Here is a 21,983-nt window from a genome sequence, read left to right as displayed (position 1 = left end):
TTTCAAGCACTTATAGCTTGACTGATGGCTTGCTTTTAAAAATGACAATGAAAAGCAGTATTATGGCCACAGAAGTACTCCTGGTCATGAGTGTCAGGCTTTGATCCCTGTTACCTGGGTGATATTCAGAAAAAACGTCAGGTATTGTTCATATAATCGCATTCCATCCAGTTACTACTTTTCATTTGTTTTTTTCCTCCAGATATTTGAAACAACCACCACAGGCACAAAATAAGCTCCTTCTTTGAACTTCCTACCCCCCCAGTTCTAACAATCCTTCTCATGTTCGTTCACTAATCTCTCCAAGATGCAAGGACTTTACCTTTTTCCTGATATAATCTTTCTACTTTATACCCTAAAATGAGATTCCAGATCAGATTACCCCATCTTTTTTAACAATGCCAACATGATTTTACCGTTATTCTCAGAAAAACTTGGGACAGCCATTATCCCTCCCAACATGGGTCCAGCTCCGCACCCATAGAAGTCAAGTAATCTTACAGAAAAGTAGAGTAAGGAAAAGGTATTTCACATCATTAGCCAAGAGAAATCATTCTGAGGAATGTTTATCTTGAATTTCATCTTAGGGCAGACTGTGCTCTCAGAGCTGATGGAACCTCTATCAACGACTGCAAAGGAAGCATGCCGCCTCAGGAGTCCTGCCAGTCCCCCCATAAGGTCTGAAACGCATCTCAGCTGTGATTACAGTACATTGACGCTTACCTTTGCGCTGTGTGCAGAGACGGTCGTGGTAACATAAGGTGTTCGATTCTTTTGCAGTAGATCAATGTAGACTTCGGCTCCTTCCCCACCGTGAACGCGCAGCAGGCTGAGCAACTCATTGACATCATGGTGAATGCGGAACTCACTCATACTCCCACCTGAGGCTACAAGATCCGTGAGATGCAGAAACAAAGGCAGTAAGTTATTATTTTAGTGCTGCAAATGAAAACATACCCGCACAAACAACATTTCCTGACTACATTATGAGCCTGCAGGGTATGCTAAAATATTTGACTGGAACAAAGAAAAACATGTAAGGAGAGGAAGCAAGCAAAACAGATACTCATTATCGTGCCCGATTTAACTATACCGGTACAAACCCCACCTTAAATGTAGGTGAGCCAGCAGGATTTTTCAATCTCAGAATCACAGTGGTGGTGGAAAAGTTACTGAGTCGTCTTAAGAAATGCTGGTTCGTGTACCAACAGACTGCAGACACAGCTGAAATTGCTGGCTTCAGCAGCCTGCCCATACTGCTGCTTCTGAAGTTATTCAAAAGCAGTTTTTCCAAGTTTGGGGGTCTTTATATTCTACTGCCCATTTTATTAGCGGACAAGCACCAAATTCTGCAAAGCTACTTAAATGACGACCGCAGAAGTAAGAGTCTGAATGAGACATTATGCAAGTACGGAGTTTAATGTGACACCCTGTACAGACATAGAATATCATGCATATGGACACACTTTTGGTTTGCCAGAACCATTGAATCATTTCGGCTCGAACAGATCTCTGCAAGCCTCGGTCCAACTCTCCACCCAAAACTGAGTCAAATTAGAGCAGGCTGTGCAGGGCCTTGTCCCGTCCAAGCTTAAATATCTCTAAAGATCCAGATTCCTCCACCACTCGGGGCCCTGATCCTCATATGGAAACACCTCTTCCTAACATCCAACTGGGATTTCCTATGCTACAGCTGTGCCGGTGCCTCTGGAGCTCTTGCTGTGCCCCTTTGAGCAGAGTCTGGTCCCAGCATCTCCAGGACCCCTTTGGGCAGGGGGAGATGCTGTTGGATCTCCCTTTGCCTCCTCATCTCCGGCCGAGCAAGCCCCCAGCCTCTCCTTGCATGCCCTGGTCTCCCCCCACCATCGCCAGGGCCTCCCCATGCTCACTCCTGTTTGTTTACAATTCTCTCACAAGGAAGCCCCCAGACTGGCCAGAGTGTTTTGGCTGGGGTATCATGAACGAGGTGTTCCCTTTCCTTTACCTGCTGGCTACGTCCCTGCTAACACGGGTGAGAACTGGCCTTTGCTGCCACAAGGGCACAGCACTGGTCCTATCCACCCTGCTGCCCCAGACCTTTAGGACCCTTTTCACACAGGTGCGCTCCTGACAGCTGTCACCCAGCCTCTGCTGTCATTTGGGTTATTGTGTCCCCAAGGACTCGGCATTTGCATTTTTCCGATTCCTTAAGGTCTCTGCGAGCCCACCTCTCCAGCCTGTCAAGGTCCCTATGAGCAGTCACCAGAACCCCCAGCCCACAAATCCCTCAACCCTACTGTGGGACGAGTGAACCTGACAAAAGCCATCCCTCCTGTCACTCCGGCTGCCAAATGTCACACGTCACCAGCCCCAGCAGTGAGGATCAGCACCAGTAACAACCTCCAGTTCCCCCGTGGGCTGCTGAAGCAACCGGGGGTCAAGAGCATAAGGAATGAGGAGAGGCTGCGGGAGCTGGGCGTGCTCAGTCGGACCCAACGGCATCTCCCCCTGCCCAGAGGGGTCCCGGAGGCGCCGGGGCCGGACTCTGCTCGGAGGGGCACAGCGAGGGCCCCAGAGGCACCGGCACAGCTGCAGCACGGGAAACCCCGTCTGGCCCCAAGGAAACAGCCCGTCCCCGTGCGAGCGGGGCGTCCCGGGGACGGGGCCCTGAGCAGCGGGGGATCCCCATCCCCGGGGATGCCCCGACTCGCCGGGACTCGGCCCCCAGCGACCCTCTGCAGCTGTGGCACTGGCCCTGCCGGGAGCGGCATCGGGCCGGAGACCCCCCCCCCCCCGCCCGGGTGCCGCGGCGGATCCCTCTCCTTCCCGGTCGCTTCCCGCCCCGGCTCGCCCGGAGGGGGGGGGGGGGCCCGGGGGCCCGCGCCTTCTCCAGCCCCCGCGGCGACTCCAGGCAGCGCCTCAGCCCCATCCGTCCCTACTTACCCGCCCGGAAGTGCCCACCGCAGGCGCCCGGAAGCGCGGGCCGCGCGTGCGCACTCCCCCGGGCCGGCCCTCGGGGGCGCGCCCCGCGCACGCGCACTCAGCCCTCGCCCCGCTTCCCGCGCCATGCTGCCGCTGCCGTCCGGGCTGCGCCGCCGCCTGCGGGAGGGGCCGCCCGCCCGGGCCCCCGCCCCGCCGCCCTTCGCCCCGCCGCCGCCCTCGCCGCCCTTGCCGCCCTTCACCTTCGCCCCCCGCCGCCTCCGTCTCGGTCCCCACCACCCGATCTTCGAGGTGAGGGGCTGCCTCCCCGCGCCGAGCGAGCCCCTCGGGGCTGGGCCTCCGGGCCCGGTCTGTGTGGAAAACAACGGCCGTGCTCCCTCACCCCCCCCCCCCACGTACCCCCCCCCCCGTGTCTCTAACAGCGCGGGCCCCGCCGCGGCCTGTCTCTGTGGAGGAGAAGGGTTGCCTGCCCACGGCCTCTTTCTCCTCCTCTCTTAGGATGGGGACGTTCACAGGCACCTCTACCTACAGGGTGTCCTCACCAGCCTCGCGGAGGTGGCGGAGAGACCCAAGTAAGTGAGGCAGGGCCCGCACGCCGCCCCAGTGTCGCGATGGCAGCAGGGGTGCCTCTTGGTTCATACGTCCCTTTGTTACGATGGTGTGTGGCAGCGTTGGTATGAACCCTGCCTGCTCGCCTGGCACGAGTGCGAGGCTGGGATGGGTGCCGTTCCTCTCGTCCGTGGACTTTAGAGGCTGAGGAGGAGACGTAAGTTAAAAGGGGGAAGACACGGACACATTGTAAAGCAGTTTGAAAAGGAAGATGGGGTGATAGAGTTTGCAAACCTCAACGTCCTGCTGAAAAGGTCAAAAATTGGTATTTTGTGCTGCAGTTGGCTGTCTAAGTACTGCCTTCTTGTGCTTTCTGGATGTGATGTCATCTCACTGAGAATTCCCCATAAACAGATAGAGCATCTATAGTATGTCTGAAAACGGGGATTGTAGCTAAACGAGAGGATTTAAGTGGCAGGTTATTATGTACCCAGTTGAAACAGCAGGAGAGCTGTGTGGTACAGAGCGACCCAATTATGAAGGCTAAGCCTGGGGGAGAATCTTTGTCTAGCTTTAAAACCTGCTCTTGTATATAAAATTGAGCAAGTACTTTGAGGATTGCGTGAGGTTATCCTACAGGTGTCTGTCAAACAGCGTTGGCACAAAGTTTTAATCCACAGCTTCAATTTAAGGTCAAAACAGCTTATTTCTCACATGGCTGCTTGTTGGGTATTCTTAATTGAAGCAGTGCTTCACAGAACGATAATATATATACCATACACAAGCCATAATGGCAAGTAAGAGTTTCCAACGGCCAGCACCATCGTAATCTTCATTCCATTGCACCTTGCATTTAATTTAAGTATTATTCACAAAAATGCCGTAAGTAAATAAAGTCATCTAGAGGGATGTATGCAGCTTAAATTAAGGCTCTAATTAAATTAAAGTCGTTGATGTCCTAATTTCCCTGCAGGGTGTCTGAATTCAGTTGCCACATCTCTGGGTGCTGCCAGGTCTTTGATACACTGGAGGGCTATGAGCACCACTACAACACGCTGCACAGGAACGTGTGCTCCTTCTGCAAGCGCTCCTTTCCGTCGGGGCATCTCTTGGATATTCACATCCTGGAGTGGCACGACTCGCTCTTCCGGATAATGGCCGAGAAGCAAAACATGGTGAGTCACCGTGCCCATCCCTTCACTCGTGGTTGGTGTGCACAGCATGGGCTGGCACCCTTAGAGACTGACCGTTTGGGGAGGGCACCCATCTCCCCCACTGGCACCACTTGCCTTTTCCAATTATATCTTTTTTTTTTCCCCCCTGCCTTTCAGTACAAGTGTTTGGTAGAAGGCTGTGCGGAGAAGTTCAAGAGCAGCAAGGATAGAAAGGATCACTTGGTCACTGTTCACCTTTATCCTGCCGACTTTCGGTTTGATAGACCGAAGAAAGTGAAAAGGTAACTGCAGACCTGCAATAGCACAACTGGTTTTCCCCTGTAGAGGTGATGTTGTGCTTCTCTGCTGTCGTGCTCCCTTTCTAGAGTAAGCAAGTTTATATCTGAAGAGGCTCAGAAATGGTGTTTGCTGCTGCTTGTAAGAACAGGTAAACTTGCAAGTCTTTCTGTGGCAACGTTTTACTTTATCTTAATGTTGAAGTGCTTCTTATTTCTCTCCCCGTGTGGCTCTAGGCTCTGCTCCCTTCATGCCATCTCAAGCATAAATGCAAAGCCCAGCATCTCTGCATCGCTTTGTGCACATTTCCTGCTTTGCTCTCCAACCCTTTCCTATATTCCCATTCCCCAAAAGCACAAGTAGAGCAGAGGAAGGCTTTATAAGTTTGGTGAATGGCTTTCTCAGCTGGCCACTCACTTCAAGCACTTCTTTCACCACAGGAATTAGTACAAAGGCTGATGTTGTTTAACACCTTCATCAGAGGCCTGGCTGAGGGGATGGAGAGAAAACTTCTTGCCTGGCAGGGTGGTGTAGCCCTGGGATGGGTGCCCAAAGGGACAGGGGACTGGCTCTGTGGAGTCTTTTAAAGCTTGCTTGGGTAGCCTGGCGTGAACCCTCTAGTCCAACCCTCTGAGCCCATTGAATGGGTTACACTTTATGGACTGAAGAAAAGAACCTGGGCACAAAGCTGTGTGCTATAATGCGGCAACCCTGAATACTTAAGTAGAAACTCATACAAGCCTATCACGCAGCTCTCCAGCAGCCTTTCGGCTGCTGCCAGTGGTTTGCGCAGCCAAATCTCTGTGCCTCCGTGCAGTAACTCACCAAAGCTGGACTTGACCTGTTTCACCATGAAATACTTTTCACTTCCTTTGCTCTGGGCTTACGTGGCAGCTACTGAGAAAGGGTGTAAAATTTTGTCTCTGCAGTGGCCCCAAGCACGTGAGCTCTCCCATGAAGCAGGGTGCCAGCATGCCGATGGATGTGAGTGTGGAGATGTCAGAGCAATTCCAAGTGGACCCCATGGAAATAGGGCCCGGTGAGAACATGGAGATCCCTCAGCCTGCAGCCAGCCCCAGCTCCTCGGTGCCAGAGAAACGACTCTATAAATCCAGGTCTGTACTGTTGGCCTCCACAGGCAAAAATTTCTGGGGCTGGGACCATATCATCTTAATTGCATTTTGCAGTGCTTACTGCAGCACAGGTCAGGGTGTTTCTGTGTTGAAGATAAAGAGGTAGGGTTTCCCTGTATGTTTTAAAAGCCATTTTTTAAAGAGAAAAGCATAACGAAGCACAGAGCATGCATACGCTGTGAAAGCTGTGTCAACAAGTTTCTGTTAGTCTGTGCACCCGTGATGTCTTCCCAGGGTGTTGCAGAACAGCATGGGTCTGAAGACCCTTAAGAAAAAGGACTCTGTCCTAGAAATACTCAAACAAGTTTCGTTCCTGCTTTATAACACTTTCCCATCTTAGCTGACTCAGGGCTGAGCTGGTGCGTTTCACTGTAGCTGTCCATGCTCTCCCATGCAGTCGCAGGACAAGGCACAACTAAAGCAGGTGAACATCCTGCTCTGAATCTTAGGTTTTGTGAGGCCAGAGCAGCATTGCTGGTTTTTCTGTTTGTTTTTTTAATTAAAATTTTTACAAAAAGTTGAAACCGAATTGCCTAATGCTGGCTTGACTTTTGAAATCCCCCTCCTCATGTGCTATAAAACCTGTAGGAGACACAAGGTAGCCATCGAAAGGTCACCACCCTATTCTCAGCACCAGGATCAGTGTCATTTTATTCATCATTTTAATCGTCTCTTAGCATAAAGGTTAATAGGGTTTTGCCTGAACTATTCCAGTTAGCACAGGGATTCCTGTGGTTTGAGTTTGCCGCATCTGCGACATGCTGGCAGTCTGGAAGCAGCACGATGAGCCCATGATGGAGCACTGCGCGGGGAAACCCGCTTCTCTCCTCAGCTCCTTCTCGCTTTCACTGGCGTCAGCTCTGCCTCTCTAAAATGAGATGAGTGTTGCTGTTTCAGGGCTTTCTAACGATTTGTGGAGTCTGAAAGCACTCGCAACACGCTACAGCCAGTTGGGTCTGCTTTTGTATGTTGTGGTCTGCCTGACAAAATCCTGTCCCTAAGTGGCTGCCACGGTGACATTTTAAACTTCACTGCTTTGTCCAGCATAACAGGTTATAAACCAGAAAGAAACTCCCTTGAATTCGATGAATTTGATACTGCAGGTCAAAAGGAGAATTTGCCGCTGAAAGGCCACGCTTTTACTGCTACTTCTGCTCTCCTGCTCTTCACCATCATGTCCTTCCACAAAAACCCACTGCAACTGCCCAATGGCATATTACATTTTGTAACACCTTACACCCAGTCGTAAAGAGAGGAGAGGCCTCCAGAACATAAATGAAATGTGCAGAATAAATGGGAAAGCAGACCAGTATTTCACCCATTTTTTAATTGCACTTTCATGATATAGATGTCCTGCTCCCCCGATACCTTGCTCTTCCCACTCTAGGAGCTTGAAATACTGCACAAGGCATAAAGCGTCCTGGTGATCCTGCGAGGGGTGGGCTGTTAATATGTATTAAAGCGTGTCTCCCTTTCCAGGATCCCATCCACAATTTGCTTTGGTCAAGGTGCCACCCGAGGATTTAAAGGACCAAGGAAGAAAGTCTGAAGGTCAGCACGCCATATCTGTGCAAGATGAGAAGGTGCTGGCTGCTGCCGCCCACAAACCTTAGCGATGGCAGTGTGGCCGAGCAGGGATATTTGCAGTTGCGTGCAAGGGTCCCGCTCTGTACAGGGAAGGCAGAAGGGCGAAAATGGTGATTGTGCAGCAGCAGTTTGGCATACATCAATACCTTGGGAGGTGCTTTGCTACAGTCCCTCCGTGTCTCGGTACCACCTCCCTTTGGCAGCATTTCAGAGCCAACCCATGCTTATGTTTATCCTTCCTGAGACAACACTCTTGCTTCTGATCCCCTCTGAAATCGAACCATGAATAAACTTGTCTGCATCTGTGCTGTGAGTTTTTATGTCTCATCGGTGCCAGGACCATTCTGGGCAGCTGCGGCTGTGTGAGCTTGCAAATGGCAAATGCTCTTCTGAAACTCCAGGCAGCTGTGGGGATCACACAGGCTTTGTGAAAAACTTGCAAGGAATTACTGCCAAAAATGCAGCCGGGATAATGCCGAGCAAAATAATACACCGTGCTCCCTCTTCCTGCAGGAAGCCCTGCATCTGCCCGCAGGCTACTCAGCTGGCCTGGGGGCAGGGTGTCACGCTTCCCTGCCAGCCCTGCTTACACAGGGGAGAATCAAAATAAAATCCAGAGGAAGAGTGGTGTAGATTACAACAATTAATTTCATTCTTTAATTTCATTCTTTCATTTTCTCACAGTGTTTTTAAAAGCTCCCAGCAAGGACAGCCCTTAGGACAGCACACAGACATGGGGCGGGTTGAATTCCCCATCAGTTGCTCGCAGAAAGAGTCTCAGACTGCGGCGGAGCACTGCAATGTGGAGGTGAGAGGAAATCAGCTGCTGGAGCTGAGACTACGCAGGATTATTGTTTGGATTTTTTGCATTTTGGGGGGAAAAATAGATTCAAGGAATTCCAAAACAAAATCTGCTGACTGTACGGAAGCTGGAACCACTGACAAAAAGAAAAAAGAAAACAGAAAAAAAAGCATTGGTCCTTAATTCTGACCTTCTCCACCTTGCTGAAGTCTGTTTCACTCCCTGGTACTTGCTCTGAAACCCAGGCAAAAGGTTTGCTGGGGCCAGGGAAAGCATTCTGGTGCCTTGCGGCTCACTTCCACGGGGAGTTAAAGTGACTTCCAACTAGGTGAATAAATAAAAGGAATTTTTACAAAATAGCTTTGTAGAGAATTTAAATGCTTTTTTGAAGCCCAGGCAGAGTCAGATGCAAAGAATGAACCTCTCTTTGCTGCAAATACCCCCAAAATCAGGTTGAGATGGAGGTTATTTTTCCTCTCGTCTTGCCCTTCCTTTTCAGTCTCATCCTGCCAGTAGAAAAGATTGATTGGAAACGCAGCTCAGCGTCCTGCCACCAGGTCTTGGGGTCCTGTTGAACCGTGACACTTATAAAATTGTCCATAAAGGGTAAAAAAGAGGTTGCTGGAATGGCGTTTATCCACGGAGCTTAGGATCTATAATTTCTTCTTTTCCCTTCCCCCTCTCTGGGAGGAACAAAGGATGAAAAAGGGCTTTGAAAAATCCTTGCAAATAGGAGCAGGGAATGACACTTACAGAGATGTAGGAGATTTCCCTGTAAGTTTTAAAGTGCTTCACTCTGTTTAAAACTCAGCTGGCTTGTCTGGCCTTAATCCTTGCTGCTCATCCTCTGGAGAGAGCCCTCTCCGGCTGGCAAACCCTCCGGCCAGGATCGCTGCCGCCAGAGAAGAGAAGGATAGAGGGAGGACAGAGGGAGGTCCAGGTGGGGAAGTGGGGAGAGGGCAGCAGCCAGCCAGAGCACACAGCCACCCACACAGCTGCCCGTGCAGACACCCATGTGCACACACCCCTCCGCCCCGTACCCACCCCCTGTGCGCGCACACAGCCCCCCACACCTGTACCCCCGTGCACACCTGTACACGCACCCAGTAACCGCAGTCCTATGCGCAGCCCCCTTGTACCCACACAGCCCATGGGCACCCCCCACAAACCTTCCTGCACACCCCCCTGTACCCACACTCCCCTGCACACACTACTGCTCCCCCTTGCCCACCCACGCACATCCCCCCCCACACACCTCCGCACCCCTGCTCCGCGCATAGCCCTCACCCCAGCAGGCTGCTGGTGCCCCAGGGATGGGCCATGGTACGGACCAGGGAAGACCAGGCTCTGTCACCATCTCTGTGGCCACCACCTTGGTGGCTGCCCAGGGACGTCTATCAGCAGGGACCAACAATGAGCAAAAAATCACTTTCCAATGCTGGAAGCCCCTAATGAGGCTTTTTTTTTCCCCCACTGGAATAACTGGAAATTTGAAGCAGGCACCACATCGCTGGAGGTGCCTGCAAGGCTTTGGCACATGATGGTACAAAGATCATGCAGAAGTAGCCTGATCTGCTCTCCCTTATATGTTTAGGTCCTAAGTTTCCCCCTGGAAATTCCTTCCTTTTTCCCAGACTCCAGGTCTCTGAGTGTCTGCCCTTGCTATTAAAAAATAAATAAAAATTGCAATTACAGCCTCAGGGCTCATGACTAGCTCTCTTCTGGGTTACCAACTTTTTCCAGAGTCCATGGGCAAGTCTTTCCCAGCTAGCCAGTGGCTTTCAAAAATCCTTATTTCAAGCCAAAACTTGAATTTCCCTTTTTTTTTTTTCTTTTTTCCTTGTGGGATTTGCCATAAGCAAAATTTTCTGGCCCCTTGCATATTTGTGCGGGTAGGAGCAGGTGGGGTTACCCAGCAGAGGCCATCAGAAGGACAGACACTGGTCAGATGTACGCACCAGCAAACAACCATGTGCAAGCAAATGCAAGCACAGACCAGGACTCAGGAAGCACAAGTGCACACACCCTGGCATGATCCATGCACGTGTAGAAGCATGCACAGCAGGTGCACACACGCAGCATGCGCACGCATTTGCAGACAAGCACATACATGGCCCAAGATGCACACGAGCATGATACATGTGTACGGCACATACCTGCACACGCAGCACACATGGATGTGTTCAAACGTGGGGCATGCAATGCAAGCACAGCAAATGCATAGAGAAGTGCAGTACACACCTGCACACATGCATGTGCAAGCACACAGCCCACAGGCATGTGTACGTACAGCAAATGTGCACAGCATGTGCGTGCACATATAGACATGCAACGCGGATGGCACAGGCATGCACACACATCAGGCACAGGTACAGTGTGCACACAACATGCATGTGTGTGCAACAAAGCGTGCACTTGCAGGCACAGACAAGCAGGCAGATCAATTGCATGCACATAACACAGAGATCAGCTGCATGCACAGAGCGTACAAGCCTGCACACCCCTGCACCCCTTCCCCAGGCAATCAGTGTTCACCCCTCTTTGAGCGCAGAGCATCCCACTGCCCTGTGGCCAAGCAAAGCTAACAGGGATGAAGCGTGCAAACTGGGCTGGCCTTCAGTTTATTTTACTTAAGGATGAACAATAATACCAAATCCTCCAGTAAAACTCTGCTCCCTCATCGCATTACAATCTATAATGTGAATGAATATATATATTAACAAAATAAATACACTTTCACAGTATAAAACTGATATAGGAAAGGGAATTTTTATAACACATGCAGTGTGTCCCAGAGCGTGTCCCCAGCTTCTCCCTTGCACACATCCGTAAGCAAAGCACCACTCAGGTCCTCCAGCATCTGGATGGCAGAGCTGCTGCTGGGAACTTGCCTTCACCTGGCCCTGGTGAAAACAGGGTCCCCTAGGTGAAATGGGGTGTAATCCATCACGGCAGGGTCGGGGGAGGGGAGGAAGAGGCTTTGGACTCACACACACCTCCAAAGCTTATCTCCTACGAAAAGAAATGCATTGGGAAACAGTTTGGGGACTGAAAGCCCCCAAATCAGCCATTTTCCTCCTATCATAGGAGAGATGAAGGTGCCCATGTGATGGAGATGGACCCCGACATGCTGGACGTGGAGAAGAAGCAAGGGGAAGGGTTGCAGCCAACCTGGGGGAGTGCTCAACACCATGGTGGGAGCAAGACTTTGGCACCTGCACCAACCACAAAGTCAAAAGAGGTTCTGCCCTGCAGCACTCCCCACAGAGCAAAGGGAAGCAGCTCCATGCCAGAGGCCACCACCCTGCTGGGATATCTCCAAAGCCTCCTCATCCTCGTGGAAGCTGCTGGGGCTTTTGGGGTGCAGGATCAGGAATGCCTCCATCCCCCCCCAGAGATCATCTGCTGGTGGGAGGACACAGACCTGCCCACCCTGCAGCACCCAGTTTGGGGGTTGCAAGGGTTTTCCAAGCTTTGCTATGCAACCAGGAGAACTTCCAGCTACAGGAGTGTGGTTTAACATCACTGAGCTGCCAGGAATCCATGGGAGAGGTTCAAGCAGCCTGGGCTGTCGGAAAAGCCCCGCAGCTGGCAAGGGAGCAGGGAGCAGAGGCGGGGGTAGCCATGGTGCTGGGTGAGAGTCCTCTCCTTTTGCTGGTTTTATTGAAGCTGACCTCGTTTGGCTGCATCGCTGCTGAGCAAACACCTATGCCCTGGCAGCCTTGCGAGAGATGTCTGCCTGTACCGGCAGGTAGGCTCTTCAACCCCCTGCCCACCTTGCCTGGACCACCTCCTCCATCCCTCCCTGGGCCTTTGGCACAAGCCATCTCCTTGGAGAGTCGTGTTGCTGCAGCCGCCCCCCCCTCCCCGTCGCGGTGTGATTTCAGAGGGCAAAGCCGGCTCTTCATCTTCCAACGAGTTAGAAAAGCTTGTGCTCTTCTAGAGGTCAAGGCCAGGTTGGACGGGGCTTTGAGCTACCTATCTAGTGGAAAATGTCCCTGCCCATGGTAGGGGGGTTGGACTAGATGGTCTTGCAAGGTCCCTTCCAATCCAAACCATTCTATGAACGAAAGGTGCCTCATCTTCCTCCCTTCTGACATCCACTGCTTGCAAGGGCCCAGTTGTGCTCTAATAAGCCTTTTTTATGTCACACAGCAAGACTGTGTGAATGTCAGCTCTAAGGAGGGTTTTAGCTGGTCCCTGCTTCTGCTTGCAGACTGCATTTAGTCACAGTTCATTTATTCAGAGCTCAGAAATGTGGATGTTTGCTTTATTGTCAAATATGGGGATTGCATGCACCCTGGTGCACGGGGGGATGCAAACACCTGGGTGCATGGGGATTGCATATGCCCCGGTGCATGGGGCAGGGAGGAGCATGTGCCCCACTGCATGGGAGATCCACGAGCCCCAGTACTTAAGGATTGCACGTATCCCAGGTGCACGGAGGGGATAATCCCATGCTGGGTTCCCTGAGCAGCACCAGTGGCATGCCCCGACACCACCCAGCGCCACGCCAGACACGTAGGACGGGCAGCCCCGGGAACCGCCACACCTGCCAGCGGGCAAAGTGCGGGGCAAAGGCTGGGTGGCCCTGCGGAAGGCAGCCATGGAGTGGTATGTCCATGCCGGGCCCCAGTGGGCCGCACCGGAGGGCATGGGGGGCAGGGACTGTGGGCGCTGGGCATCAAGAGGGAGCTGTGAGCGCAGGCACAGGGTACAGGCAGGGACTGTGGGCAGAGGCAGGAACTGTGGGTGCAAGCAGGCACAGGCAGGAGCTGGGTCTGGAGGGTGGGCACAGTGAGCACAGGCAGGCACCAGCCAACACTGCTACTGCCAATGGGGCTCCTCTGCCATCTCTCTGCCAGCCTGACAGCTGTGCGGCTCTGCGGCATCACCCTCCTGCTGGGCACTGCCCTCTCCCTGCCTGCACCCGGCAGCACCCAGGTGAGCCCCCCACCCTCTGCCTCACCCTCCCACTGCCCTGTGTGATGGGCGGGCACAGGGAGACCCACGCATGATCTATGCCACCCTCCCACACCCCTCTCTCTCCCTGCAGGCTCCGAGCAACACTGGGTGGAAGAACCTGGCTGCGGAGCAGGATTTGGCCAAGGAAATGTAAGAGGCGGCTGCACTCCCCCCACCTTTGGGTGTCCGCATCTGGCTTGTAATAACCAACAAAGCAACACCCCAAAACGTAAAGCATTTCAGATGGGACTAAATTTCCCTTGTTGCTTTGTGCCCCCCCAAAAATTAAGGGGCTCCCAGCTCCATCTTTCCCCCAAATCACCCAAACTCTCCAAGCATCGAGCCCCAGCTGGCTTCCCTTTGCTGGTGGCAGTGGGGAGCTGCGCGTGCTGCAGCACTGATGTCCCAGACCCATCCCGCCTGTTCACAGGATAAGCAGCTAAATTAGCCCATTTGCTCCCTGAAATCCTAACTGCAGCCTCCCGGGTGGGGGTGGGGGGGGGAATCTCGCCAGGGTCCCTGCACCCTGATGGGGTGGGATTCCCCTGGGGCAGGGGGATATTTAGTAACCCTGATGCACTGCGACCTTTCCTCGACCATTTTGCTCCCCTTTTCCAGCATCCTGGGCATACAAGCTGTGGAGCCACCGGAGGAGGGCGAGATCTCCGAAGAGGTGGAACCAGGTATAAAGGTCTTCTCCAGCAGCGCCTGGGCTCAGTGGGGCCCCCGCCAAGCCCAGGTGGGACCGGAGGAGGACCGCGACCACCTCCACCACCCCCAGGATGATGCCAGGGAGGCCGATGGCCATGGGTCACCCTGGGTGCTGTCCCTGGGGCTGCAGAGTGGCCCGGAGGAGGACCGTGACCATTTCCACCACAGCTGAGTGGAGTTGTGCCCGGGCTGCAAAATGAGGGGTGGGAGCTGCCCCTGGGGCTTCCCAAGGGACTTGTCCCTCCCTTTCCCCCACCCTTGAGCCCACCCAATAAACCCGTTCCCCCCTCCACATCCTGGTGGGCTCCTCATTGCTGCCAAAAACCTGTCGCCAAGTGCAGGGCCCCAAACTCTGGGGGATCCTCCTCCTTGGGGTCACCCCAAGGCCCTGAGCAGGGTAAGGATAATGCCTCTGGGCGGGGGACTCAGCCCATCACCCTGGCCTCACTTCAGCCCAGGTGGGGCTGAGGCCAGGCAAACTTAGCACATCGGTGTTGCGCCCAAGAAGGTGCCACAGGCTGTCCCCTCTCCAAGGGACACAGGGACCTATTGCTCCAGCGTCAGAGAGCAGCATGATGGAGTTGGGGGGGGGGGTCTCAGTGAACCCCAACATTTCCCAGCTCAGGGGGCACCCCACAGCAAGGATGCCCTGTGTTCCGGCAGCGCCAGGAAAACCTTTTAATAGTGATGGCAAAGGCGGTCCCCACTGCTGGTTGTCTCACCCCAGGCAAGTATCGCTCGCCACTGGGTCCTGGACCCCTCCGTGGGGTGACGCAGGGGGCTGATGGGCAGCAGGTGGCCGTGGGGACCCACACCACCCTGGGCTTAGCTGTCGGTGAAGTTTGCTTTGCGCTTCTCCACAAATGCCGTCATCCCTTCCTTGCGGTCGCCCTGTGAGGAGCGGCGAGGTGAGGCTGGGGGGGGCTGCGGCAGCCCTGCTATCCCCCCCTCGCAATGGGGCCGACCCCCCTACTCACGGTGGCAAAGGTGGCATAAAAAAGCCGCTTCTCCGTCCTGGTCCCCTCCGCCAGCGTTGTCTCGAAGGCTGAGAGCAAGGGAGAAGTTGGGGAGACCCTGCTGCCTGGCCCCGCAGCCCCCGTGGGGGGGTTCCCAGTTGGCCCCCCAGCCCCTACCAGCATTGACCGACTCCTTCGCCATGGCGGCCACCAGCTTGGAGTTGCTGGCAATCTTCTCAGCGCAGGCGATGGCTGCGTCCAGCAGCTTCTCCACAGGGAAGACTTTGCTGACCAGACCTAGGATAGATGGTGGGAGGTGGGGGGGGGGGGGGGGGATGACTCCCCGCCGGACCCCCACGGTGCCGGGGCTGGCCCACGCCCCTACCTGCCTCCTTCGCCTCCACTGCCGAAATCCGGTCCCCGGTGAGGACCATCTCCATCGCCAGCGACTTCCCCACCGCCCTGGTCAACCTCTGCGTCCCTCCAGCACCTGGAGACGTTTGGGGAAGGGACAGGTCCAGAGCGGGACACCCGGGTGTCCCTGCTGTCCCCACTCCAGCCAGCATGGATCCCCCTCAGTGGGTGCCCCCCGCTCACCTGGGATGGTCCCTAGCAGGATTTCAGGTTGCCCAAACTGCGCCTTCTCCCCGGCGTAGATGATGTCACACATCATGGCCAGCTCACACCCACCGCCCAGCTGGGACAGGGGAGGAAGAGGGGGGTCAGGGGGTACTGGGGCTGAGCCGGGGTGGGGGGGCTGGGAGAGGTGGTGGTGGGGACTCACAGCGTAGCCATTGACGGCGGCGATGATGGGTTTGCGGACGGTGGAGACCTTGTCCCAACCGGCGAGGAAGCTGCTGCTGTAGCACTCCTGGAAAGTTTTGTTCTGCATCTCCTTGATGTCAGCGCCAGCTGCAAAGGGCAATGGGGTAGGACACCGACACCGACACCGACACCCCCCTCCCCTCCCCACCCCCCGCCAAAACTTGGGGTGGAGGCAGGCACCCTGCCCTACCTGCAAAGGCTTTTTGGCTGCCGGTGATGACGATGGCCCCCACCTGCGAGTCGTTCTCCAGGGCCTCCAGCGCCCTCCGCAGCTCCTCCATCAGCCCCTCGCAAAGGGCATTAAGCGCCTGCGGCCGGTTCAGCTGGATCAGGCCCACGCTCTGCCGCGCCCCTGTCTTCTGCACCGCCAGGTACTGGAACGGGGCCCCTGCCCGCCGCCCCCCGCCCCCGACACCGCCCCGTTAGGCAACCGGCTGCCCGCAACCGGGTGAGACACCCCCCACCCCCGCCGCCCTCCGGTGAGGCCCGGCCGCGCTATTTTAAGGCGACCTTCAGGGCAGCAGGCGCGTGCCAGCGGTCACCGGGAGCCAGCGGGACGTCACCCCCCGGGGGGGTCGGGACCGGGGCTCGCGGGAAGTTCCCGGTGCGGTCCTGACCCGGGCAGGCGCAGCCCGGTGACCACCCGGTGCCGGGCCGGCGCGCCGTGCTGGGACCGGGTGCGCGGTCCAGGGACCCCGTGCAAGGCGCTGGGCACACGCACGGTGCTGGGCCCCGGTGCACGGCGCCGGGACCCCGACAGGCAGTGCCACAGCCCATACACGGTGCGGAGACCCGGTGCCAGGCCCCGTGCACGGTGCAGAGATCCGGTGCCAGTGCTCGGGCGGGGACCCGCCGCCCGGTGTTGGCGGCCCGGTGCCCGGAGGCGGGCCCGCGCCCGTTCCCCGTCGCCGGACGCCCCCCCGTGCCCGCCCCGGTGCCCCACTCACCGGCGCTGCAGGCCCGCGCCCGGAGGAGGGGGCGGGGCGGCGGCGGGAGGAGCGCGCGGCGGCGCGCGGCGGTAGCGGCGGCGGGGCGGAGGAGCGCGCGCAGCGAGACGGCCATGGCGGCGAGCGGCAGCGAGGAGGCCCCGGCCCAGCCCCGACCCCCGTGGACGCCCCGCCCCGCCCCGCGCCCATTGGCCGAGGCGGCCCCGCCCCACAGCGCGCCATCCCCATTCGCCGCGGGGGCGAGGGTGTGCGCTTCTCTCCGTCGTCTCCCGCGGCCGCACCCACCGCCACGAGCGGCCCCGCCCGGGCGCCGTGCCCCGCTCCCCCCCCCCGCCCCTCCCTGCCGCCGCGCGGCCCCGACCGCGCGACCCCGCGCCTGGAGTAGGGGGGGGGCGGCGGCGGCGGGAGCGCGGCGGCGGGAGCGCGGGCGGGGAGGAGCAGAACGGAGCGGAGGGAGCCAGCGGCAGCCCCGGGCCCGGTGAGCCCGGCCGGCGGGGGCGGCCTGCAGGGTGCCGGGCGGGGCGGGGGGGGGGGGGCCGCGAATGTGCCCCGCGGCCGTGCGCGTGCACGCGTGCGTGCTGCTGCGGGGGGGGGCGTGTGTATGTGTGCGCGCGTGCACAGGCGTGCCCGAGGGACCTGCTTGAGCGCGCGTGAGCAGCGCGCCCGCGTGCACGCACCCACGGGCTGCTGCGTTCGGCACAGCGGCGCGGGTGCGCAAGCCACGCAGGTGTGTCTACGTGTGCAGCCACGCGTGGGTGCGCACACGCGCGTGCGAGCTGCGCGGGGGCGCGCTCGGGAGCGCGCGTGTGCAAGCACCGCGTGCGCAGGTGTGTGTGAGCGCGCGTGGCTGCGTGTGCGAGCGTGTGCAAGACGGCATGCTTATGCAACCCACGGGTTGCTGCACGTGCGACGGCAGCGCGCGCACGAGCGACACACACGTGTGTGCAGCCCACGCACACGCGTGAGCAGCACACGCGCGCAGGCCGGGCGCGCACACGCAGCTCACGCGCGGGGCCCGGGCAGCCTCCTCCTGCCTGCGCCCGATGCGGGCGGGCGCGCGAGCACGTGCCGTGCACACGCGTGTGCCCGCCCGCCAGGCCGCGGCTGAGTGCCGGGCTCTCCTTGTGCCCAGGTGCGGCCGAGCGGCTGGATGCGGCGGAGCGCGGCGGCGTGCTGGGCGCTGATGCTGCTGGCCGCCGCCTTCTGCGACGCGGTGGCCGGCAAGGGCGGGCGCGGTGGCGCCCGGGGGGCCGCCCGCGGCGGGGCCCGGGGCGCCGCCCGCGGCCGGGTGAAGGCGGCGGTGCCCCGTTACGGCTCGGCCGGGGCGGCCCTGCGGGTGGCGGGGGCGGCGGCGGCGGGAGCGGCTGCCGGCGTGGCGGCAGGGGCCGCCCTGCGCCGGGCCCGGCCGGCCGGCGAGCCGGAAGCGGGCGACGGCGTCGAGTACCGCGATGGCAACTGGACGGCCGCCGCCAGCACCTGGACCTCCGCCGCCCCGGCCTGGGACCCGCTGGGCTGGGCCGTGTCCTGGCTCTGGCCCCTGGCTGCCGTCCTCCACCGCTGACGGTTTCGAGGGACCCGACCTCACCGTGCCCGGTGCAGCTACCGATGCCGCCAGGACCGGCCGCGCCGCCCCCCCCCCCCCCCGGGGCTGAGCCCACCCCCCTGGGCTAGCAAGCGGCTCCCAGGGCCGTGCCCACCCCAGCGCCCGGCCTCACCCGGTTACCCGCCGCCAGCGGGGCAGGACCCCGCTGGAAGCCCCTCCGTCACCTTCCCCCCTCCACCCCGTGCCAAACCCCACCGGCTCGGGCACCCTGTTGGCGCCGCTCCTCTGTACGTGGGTCTCGCAGCGTTCGGAGGACGAGGAGGTGGCAATAAAGCTGGGCGGAAAGCAGGTGTGGCTGGATGCAGGGCTTGGGGCTCGGGACAGGGACCCTGGGACGGCCACCGCCCTGGCACCCTGCCCACGGAGGTTTTATTTCAGGATGGAGGTCCCAGAGAAGGCCAAGACCGCAGCGAGGAAAACGGCTCCCCGGGGGGGTTTGTCCCGGCTGGAGGCAGCAGCCGGGCCCCTGGCCCCGCTGGGTGGGTGCCGTGCTCCCCACGGAGAGCACTGCCCTGCATGGTGACACCACGGGGCAGCCCCCACGGTACAGCCTCACCACCCCCGGCTCCATGGGTATCCTGTACCCCCTGGCCCCTTGCGGCAGGCTGGGGTCCAAAACTGGGAGCTGCTTTAATCACACACCAGAGCTCCATGCCGAGGTGGCCCCAGCCCCGTGGGGCACTGGGGCATCTCGGGGGAGCAGCCAGGCCTTTACCCCCACCTGTGCGGCTGCGGGCGGTGCCTCTCTCCCACAGGACAGGTCTCAGTCCAGCGTCACCCTGCCCAGGCGTCCCGCCCGGAAATCCCGCAGGAACTCGTAGGCAGCGGCCGGGTAGTTGAGCATTGTCACGTTGACATTCCCTGGAGATGGGGGCGGTGGGTACGGAAGGAGGCATCGGCAGAGCCTTGGAGCTGCCCTAGGATCCCCAAAAGCCTGGCCCCCGCGCCCCAGGCCGCAGAGATCCCCCCCCGGAGCACTCACCCGTGCCCGTCAGCACCTTCACCTTCTGTGTCCTGCCCTGGGCAAGGGCCACGCGCCTCAGCACGGACTCAATGTTGTCGCAGGCCTCAGCCAGCCCGTAGCGCTGCACATACCTGCCAAAGGTGTCGGCTCGCAGCCTGCCGGCATCACTTCTGCCCACCCCCGATTCCCCAGGGACAGCTTCTCCACCACCCGCTTGGGACCACTGGCAGCAGATGCAGCCCCGGGCCCTCTCCAGTTCCCCCGCTGGCTCACCCGAACTGCTGCTGCTTGTTCAGGGCGTACAGGAGGTAGTCAGCCATGATGTCCTCCCCTACCAGGTGGTCACGGATGGCTCCTGGAAAAGCGGGTCAAGCCCCAGCTCCCCCCAGCCCTGCTCCCAGCCCCGGCCACCCCTCGTGCCACCCACATGCCGCCCATGGGCACCCAGGCAGCGTGCGCTGGCCTGGGGGGGCTGTGAGCAGCAGACTGCTGCCCCAGCCAGGGCTCAAAGCCACATTTAGGGAGTCCCCCCCGGCCACAGCCTCCACCTCACCGCACAGTGCTAGCTTCATGCCCGTCTCCACGTCCCCCAGCTTCGGGGGCAGCACGCCAGGTGTGTCCACCAGGTACATCAGGGGCTTCTCGCAGACCTGGGATGGGGGGAATCGGGGCAGTTAGGACACGTGGCTCGGCAATTAGCACTGTGGAATCTGACATGGCTAACGAGTGAGGCATTGAGCTCTTTCATTAAGGTCTTGCTGGAAAGGGGACCCGAGCAACCCTTTGAGATCAGCTCTGCGTGCCTTGAGGTTTTCCAGAAACAAGAAACCTCTCGCGGGCGAGAGGATGCAGGGAGGCAGAGGCCAGCACCCACGCAGCCAGCTGCACCATGGGGACGGTACCTGGATTCTGGTCAGCACCGCCTTGGTGATGCCCGGCTCACCACCAACCGCGGTGGCTTTCCCTTTGGGGAAAGGAGAGACGCAGTCAGAGAAGGAAGCGACGCTCTGCCCCGCTGCCCGCTCCACAGCCACGCTAGTGGCTCCTCGAGCCCAGGCACCATGCAGAAATACCCTTTTTGAGGTGCAGCCTCCGCAGGGCATTGATGAGCGAGGACTTGCCCACATTGGGCACGCCGATCACCAGGATGCTGTACTCGGTGCTCTGGAAGCGAGGAGGATGCAGGCAGGGAGCAGCCGGTTATTGGCCACCCACCCCAGGAGCGGCGGGCAGCCGCAACAGCGAAACAACCCGGCCTTTGCCGGCACTTCCAGCACGTGTGTGAGCAGCCTCATCCCTCCAGCTGGAGAAGGAGGTGACCTGCCGACGGCCACCCTGACTGCACACACCGGCAGTCTCGCTGCTGCGTCTCACCTCAGCCCTGTGATAGCGTGGGCTGTTGCCCACCAGCTTGGCAACCACGGGAACAATCTGCAGAGAAACACGGAGAAGGGCTGTAACTGTAGCACTGCACCCACGCTGGCAGCAGCCACTCGCTTAGGGGACACTGTACCAGGAGGATGTGCAAAACAGGGGCCAAGCAAAGGATGGGTAAGCAGCCTCAGGTAAGCTGGAAATGAAGATCGCTCTGGACCAGCCAGCATCACTTCCTCACAGTGGGGTGCTGGGGCCACTCCCTGAGGCTGGGGGATCGGCGCATGGCCCTCAGCTGCTGACAGCAAGGAGCAAGGCTGGGCATGGGGCTGCTGGCCCATTACCTTCTTGACGTTGCCATCACGCTGGCAGTCAGTGAATACAACGTGTGAGCATCCCTGCTGCTTCAGGTGCTCCAAGACTCTCTGAAAAGGACAGGCAGAGGCATTGCTGGCACCTGCCTGCAGCGACCCGTGGGGCCCCTGCCAGCCAGCCAGCCAGCCAGCCCGCCCGCCCTGCCCCGGTGCTCACCGGCTGCCGGCGGGGATCAGCCAGGTCCATCTTGTTCAGCACCAGGATATGCGGGCGGATGCCCAGCGCCTCCTGCAGCATGGGGTTACGGCCCGACAGCGGGATGTGGGCGCCGCTAAGGAGAGTGACTGTGCGCTGGCGTGGGAGCAGGTACTGGGGGGGCCAGTTGGGCGGGGGGGGGGTGATGGGGCTGGTGTGGAGCTGGGAGAAGGGTAACAGGACTGGGAGAAGGGGCGGCCTGGAGGGAGACGGGGCACACAAGTGCAGGGGGTGGGGTGCCGGCGCCGGCTGCCCCGGGGAACACCCGCGGGGGGGATGAAGAGCCGTGCCGGAGGATATGCGAGCGTCGTGGACCTCGATGAGGCAGTCGGCGCGCCGCAGGGAGGCCCGCATCTGCCGCAGGCCTGCAACACAGCGCTGGGTGAGCGGCAGCGGAATCGGGGGCCAGCCCCCCCCCACTCCCATCTCTCACCTTTCGCCATGTGCCCCGGGAACCAGGAGGCCACATCGCGGCCGCCGAAATCGAAACGCTCCCGGAACCCGCCAAGCCCCGGTCCTGATCCCGACCTGGCCCCCGCCGCCCGCAGCGCTCCCGCCCACCCTCTCATGGCGGCGGCGCCCCTTCCGCTGCGTCACACCTGGCGCGACGCGCGGGGAGGCGGGGCC

The 21,983-nt window shown here is 58.8% G+C and overlaps 6 protein-coding genes across 9 annotated transcripts in view; 3 read left to right on the top strand and 3 right to left on the bottom strand.

The window, feature by feature from the left end:
* The window catches only part of TUBGCP2 (tubulin gamma complex associated protein 2), a 38,074-nt gene extending 35,129 nt beyond the window's left edge, over positions 1-2,945 (bottom strand). The window contains exons 1-2 of one of the 3 annotated variants that reach the window (XM_052799148.1): positions 2,923-2,945; positions 724-887 (exon numbers count right to left, since the gene is read on the bottom strand). In XM_052799148.1, the coding sequence (XP_052655108.1) occupies positions 724-873 (150 nt within the window). In that variant the 5' untranslated portion in view covers positions 874-887; positions 2,923-2,945. Of the gene's footprint in view, positions 1-723; positions 1,707-2,922 lie in introns of those variants that run through there. The other 2 variants (XM_052799150.1, XM_052799149.1) reach the window with 2 other exon arrangements.
* A 100-nt stretch (positions 2,946-3,045) lies between these two features.
* ZNF511 (zinc finger protein 511) lies at positions 3,046-8,446 on the top strand. Of its 2 annotated transcripts, XM_052798692.1 has the most exons (7): positions 3,046-3,210; positions 3,418-3,491; positions 4,442-4,643; positions 4,800-4,924; positions 5,849-6,034; positions 7,532-7,603; positions 8,324-8,446. In XM_052798692.1, exons 1-6 carry the CDS (start codon positions 3,046-3,048, stop codon positions 7,599-7,601), a joined length of 822 nt encoding a protein of 273 aa, XP_052654652.1. In that variant the 3' UTR covers positions 7,602-7,603; positions 8,324-8,446. The 2 variants fall into 2 exon arrangements, with proteins under 2 accessions (XP_052654652.1, XP_052654651.1); XM_052798691.1 differs by lacking the exon at positions 8,324-8,446 and having other exon boundaries at positions 7,532-7,945.
* A 3,708-nt stretch (positions 8,447-12,154) lies between these two features.
* PRAP1 (proline rich acidic protein 1) lies at positions 12,155-14,516 on the top strand. The gene is made up of 4 exons (XM_052798689.1): positions 12,155-13,055; positions 13,307-13,385; positions 13,498-13,556; positions 14,025-14,516. Exons 1-4 carry the CDS (start codon positions 13,048-13,050, stop codon positions 14,287-14,289), a joined length of 411 nt encoding a protein of 136 aa, XP_052654649.1. The 5' UTR covers positions 12,155-13,047; the 3' UTR covers positions 14,290-14,516.
* A 255-nt stretch (positions 14,517-14,771) lies between these two features.
* Positions 14,772-17,003, bottom strand: ECHS1 (enoyl-CoA hydratase, short chain 1). Its single transcript, XM_052798686.1, has 8 exons — positions 16,846-17,003; positions 16,089-16,286; positions 15,858-15,985; positions 15,671-15,770; positions 15,459-15,563; positions 15,251-15,370; positions 15,095-15,162; positions 14,772-15,008 (listed from the first exon to the last, which is right to left on the bottom strand). The coding sequence occupies exons 1-8, from the start codon at positions 16,958-16,960 to the stop codon at positions 14,943-14,945; spliced, it is 900 nt and encodes a 299-aa protein (XP_052654646.1). The 5' UTR covers positions 16,961-17,003; the 3' UTR covers positions 14,772-14,942.
* Positions 17,004-17,090: 87 nt separating this feature from the next.
* On the top strand, positions 17,091-18,736 carry SPRN (shadow of prion protein). Its single transcript, XM_052798688.1, has 2 exons — positions 17,091-17,323; positions 17,978-18,736. The coding sequence occupies exon 2, from the start codon at positions 17,996-17,998 to the stop codon at positions 18,404-18,406; it is 411 nt and encodes a 136-aa protein (XP_052654648.1). The 5' UTR covers positions 17,091-17,323; positions 17,978-17,995; the 3' UTR covers positions 18,407-18,736.
* A 323-nt stretch (positions 18,737-19,059) lies between these two features.
* MTG1 (mitochondrial ribosome associated GTPase 1) lies at positions 19,060-21,981 on the bottom strand. Its single transcript, XM_052798685.1, has 11 exons — positions 21,790-21,981; positions 21,658-21,721; positions 21,318-21,423; positions 21,131-21,211; positions 20,787-20,843; positions 20,486-20,576; positions 20,315-20,376; positions 19,966-20,062; positions 19,686-19,767; positions 19,431-19,543; positions 19,060-19,309 (listed from the first exon to the last, which is right to left on the bottom strand). The coding sequence occupies exons 1-11, from the start codon at positions 21,923-21,925 to the stop codon at positions 19,212-19,214; spliced, it is 987 nt and encodes a 328-aa protein (XP_052654645.1). The 5' UTR covers positions 21,926-21,981; the 3' UTR covers positions 19,060-19,211.
* Positions 21,982-21,983: the final 2 nt, after the last annotated feature.

The sequence above is a fragment of the Harpia harpyja genome, chromosome 10, assembly GCF_026419915.1.
Source record: "Harpia harpyja isolate bHarHar1 chromosome 10, bHarHar1 primary haplotype, whole genome shotgun sequence".
NCBI classification, from domain to species: domain Eukaryota; kingdom Metazoa; phylum Chordata; class Aves; order Accipitriformes; family Accipitridae; genus Harpia; species Harpia harpyja.
Note: the sequence above shows the minus strand (reverse complement) of the source record. Positions and strands in the feature narration are given on the sequence as shown.

Coding starts and splice junctions, on each gene's coding strand:
- ZNF511 (XM_052798692.1), top strand. CDS start 3,046: ATGCTGCCGCTGCCGTCCGGGCTGCGCCGCCGCCTGCGGGAGGGGCCG. Junction 3,211..3,417: donor CCCACCACCCGATCTTCGAG/GTGAGGGGCTGC, acceptor CTCCTCTCTTAG/GATGGGGACGTTCACAGGCA. Junction 6,035..7,531: donor AAACGACTCTATAAATCCAG/GTCTGTACTGTT, acceptor CTCCCTTTCCAG/GATCCCATCCACAATTTGCT.
- PRAP1 (XM_052798689.1), top strand. Junction 13,386..13,497: donor CTGCACCCGGCAGCACCCAG/GTGAGCCCCCCA, acceptor CTCTCCCTGCAG/GCTCCGAGCAACACTGGGTG. Junction 13,557..14,024: donor CAGGATTTGGCCAAGGAAAT/GTAAGAGGCGGC, acceptor CCCCTTTTCCAG/CATCCTGGGCATACAAGCTG.
- ECHS1 (XM_052798686.1), bottom strand. CDS start 16,960: ATGGCCGTCTCGCTGCGCGCGCTCCTCCGCCCCGCCGCCGCTACCGCC. Junction 15,771..15,857: donor CCGCCGTCAATGGCTACGCT/GTGAGTCCCCAC, acceptor CCCCTGTCCCAG/CTGGGCGGTGGGTGTGAGCT. Junction 15,009..15,094: donor TTTATGCCACCTTTGCCACC/GTGAGTAGGGGG, acceptor CGCTCCTCACAG/GGCGACCGCAAGGAAGGGAT.
- SPRN (XM_052798688.1), top strand. CDS start 17,996: ATGCGGCGGAGCGCGGCGGCGTGCTGGGCGCTGATGCTGCTGGCCGCC.
- MTG1 (XM_052798685.1), bottom strand. CDS start 21,925: ATGAGAGGGTGGGCGGGAGCGCTGCGGGCGGCGGGGGCCAGGTCGGGA. Junction 20,577..20,786: donor CACGCTATCACAGGGCTGAG/GTGAGACGCAGC, acceptor CCTCGCTTCCAG/AGCACCGAGTACAGCATCCT. Junction 20,063..20,314: donor CGGTGCTGACCAGAATCCAG/GTACCGTCCCCA, acceptor CCCCCATCCCAG/GTCTGCGAGAAGCCCCTGAT.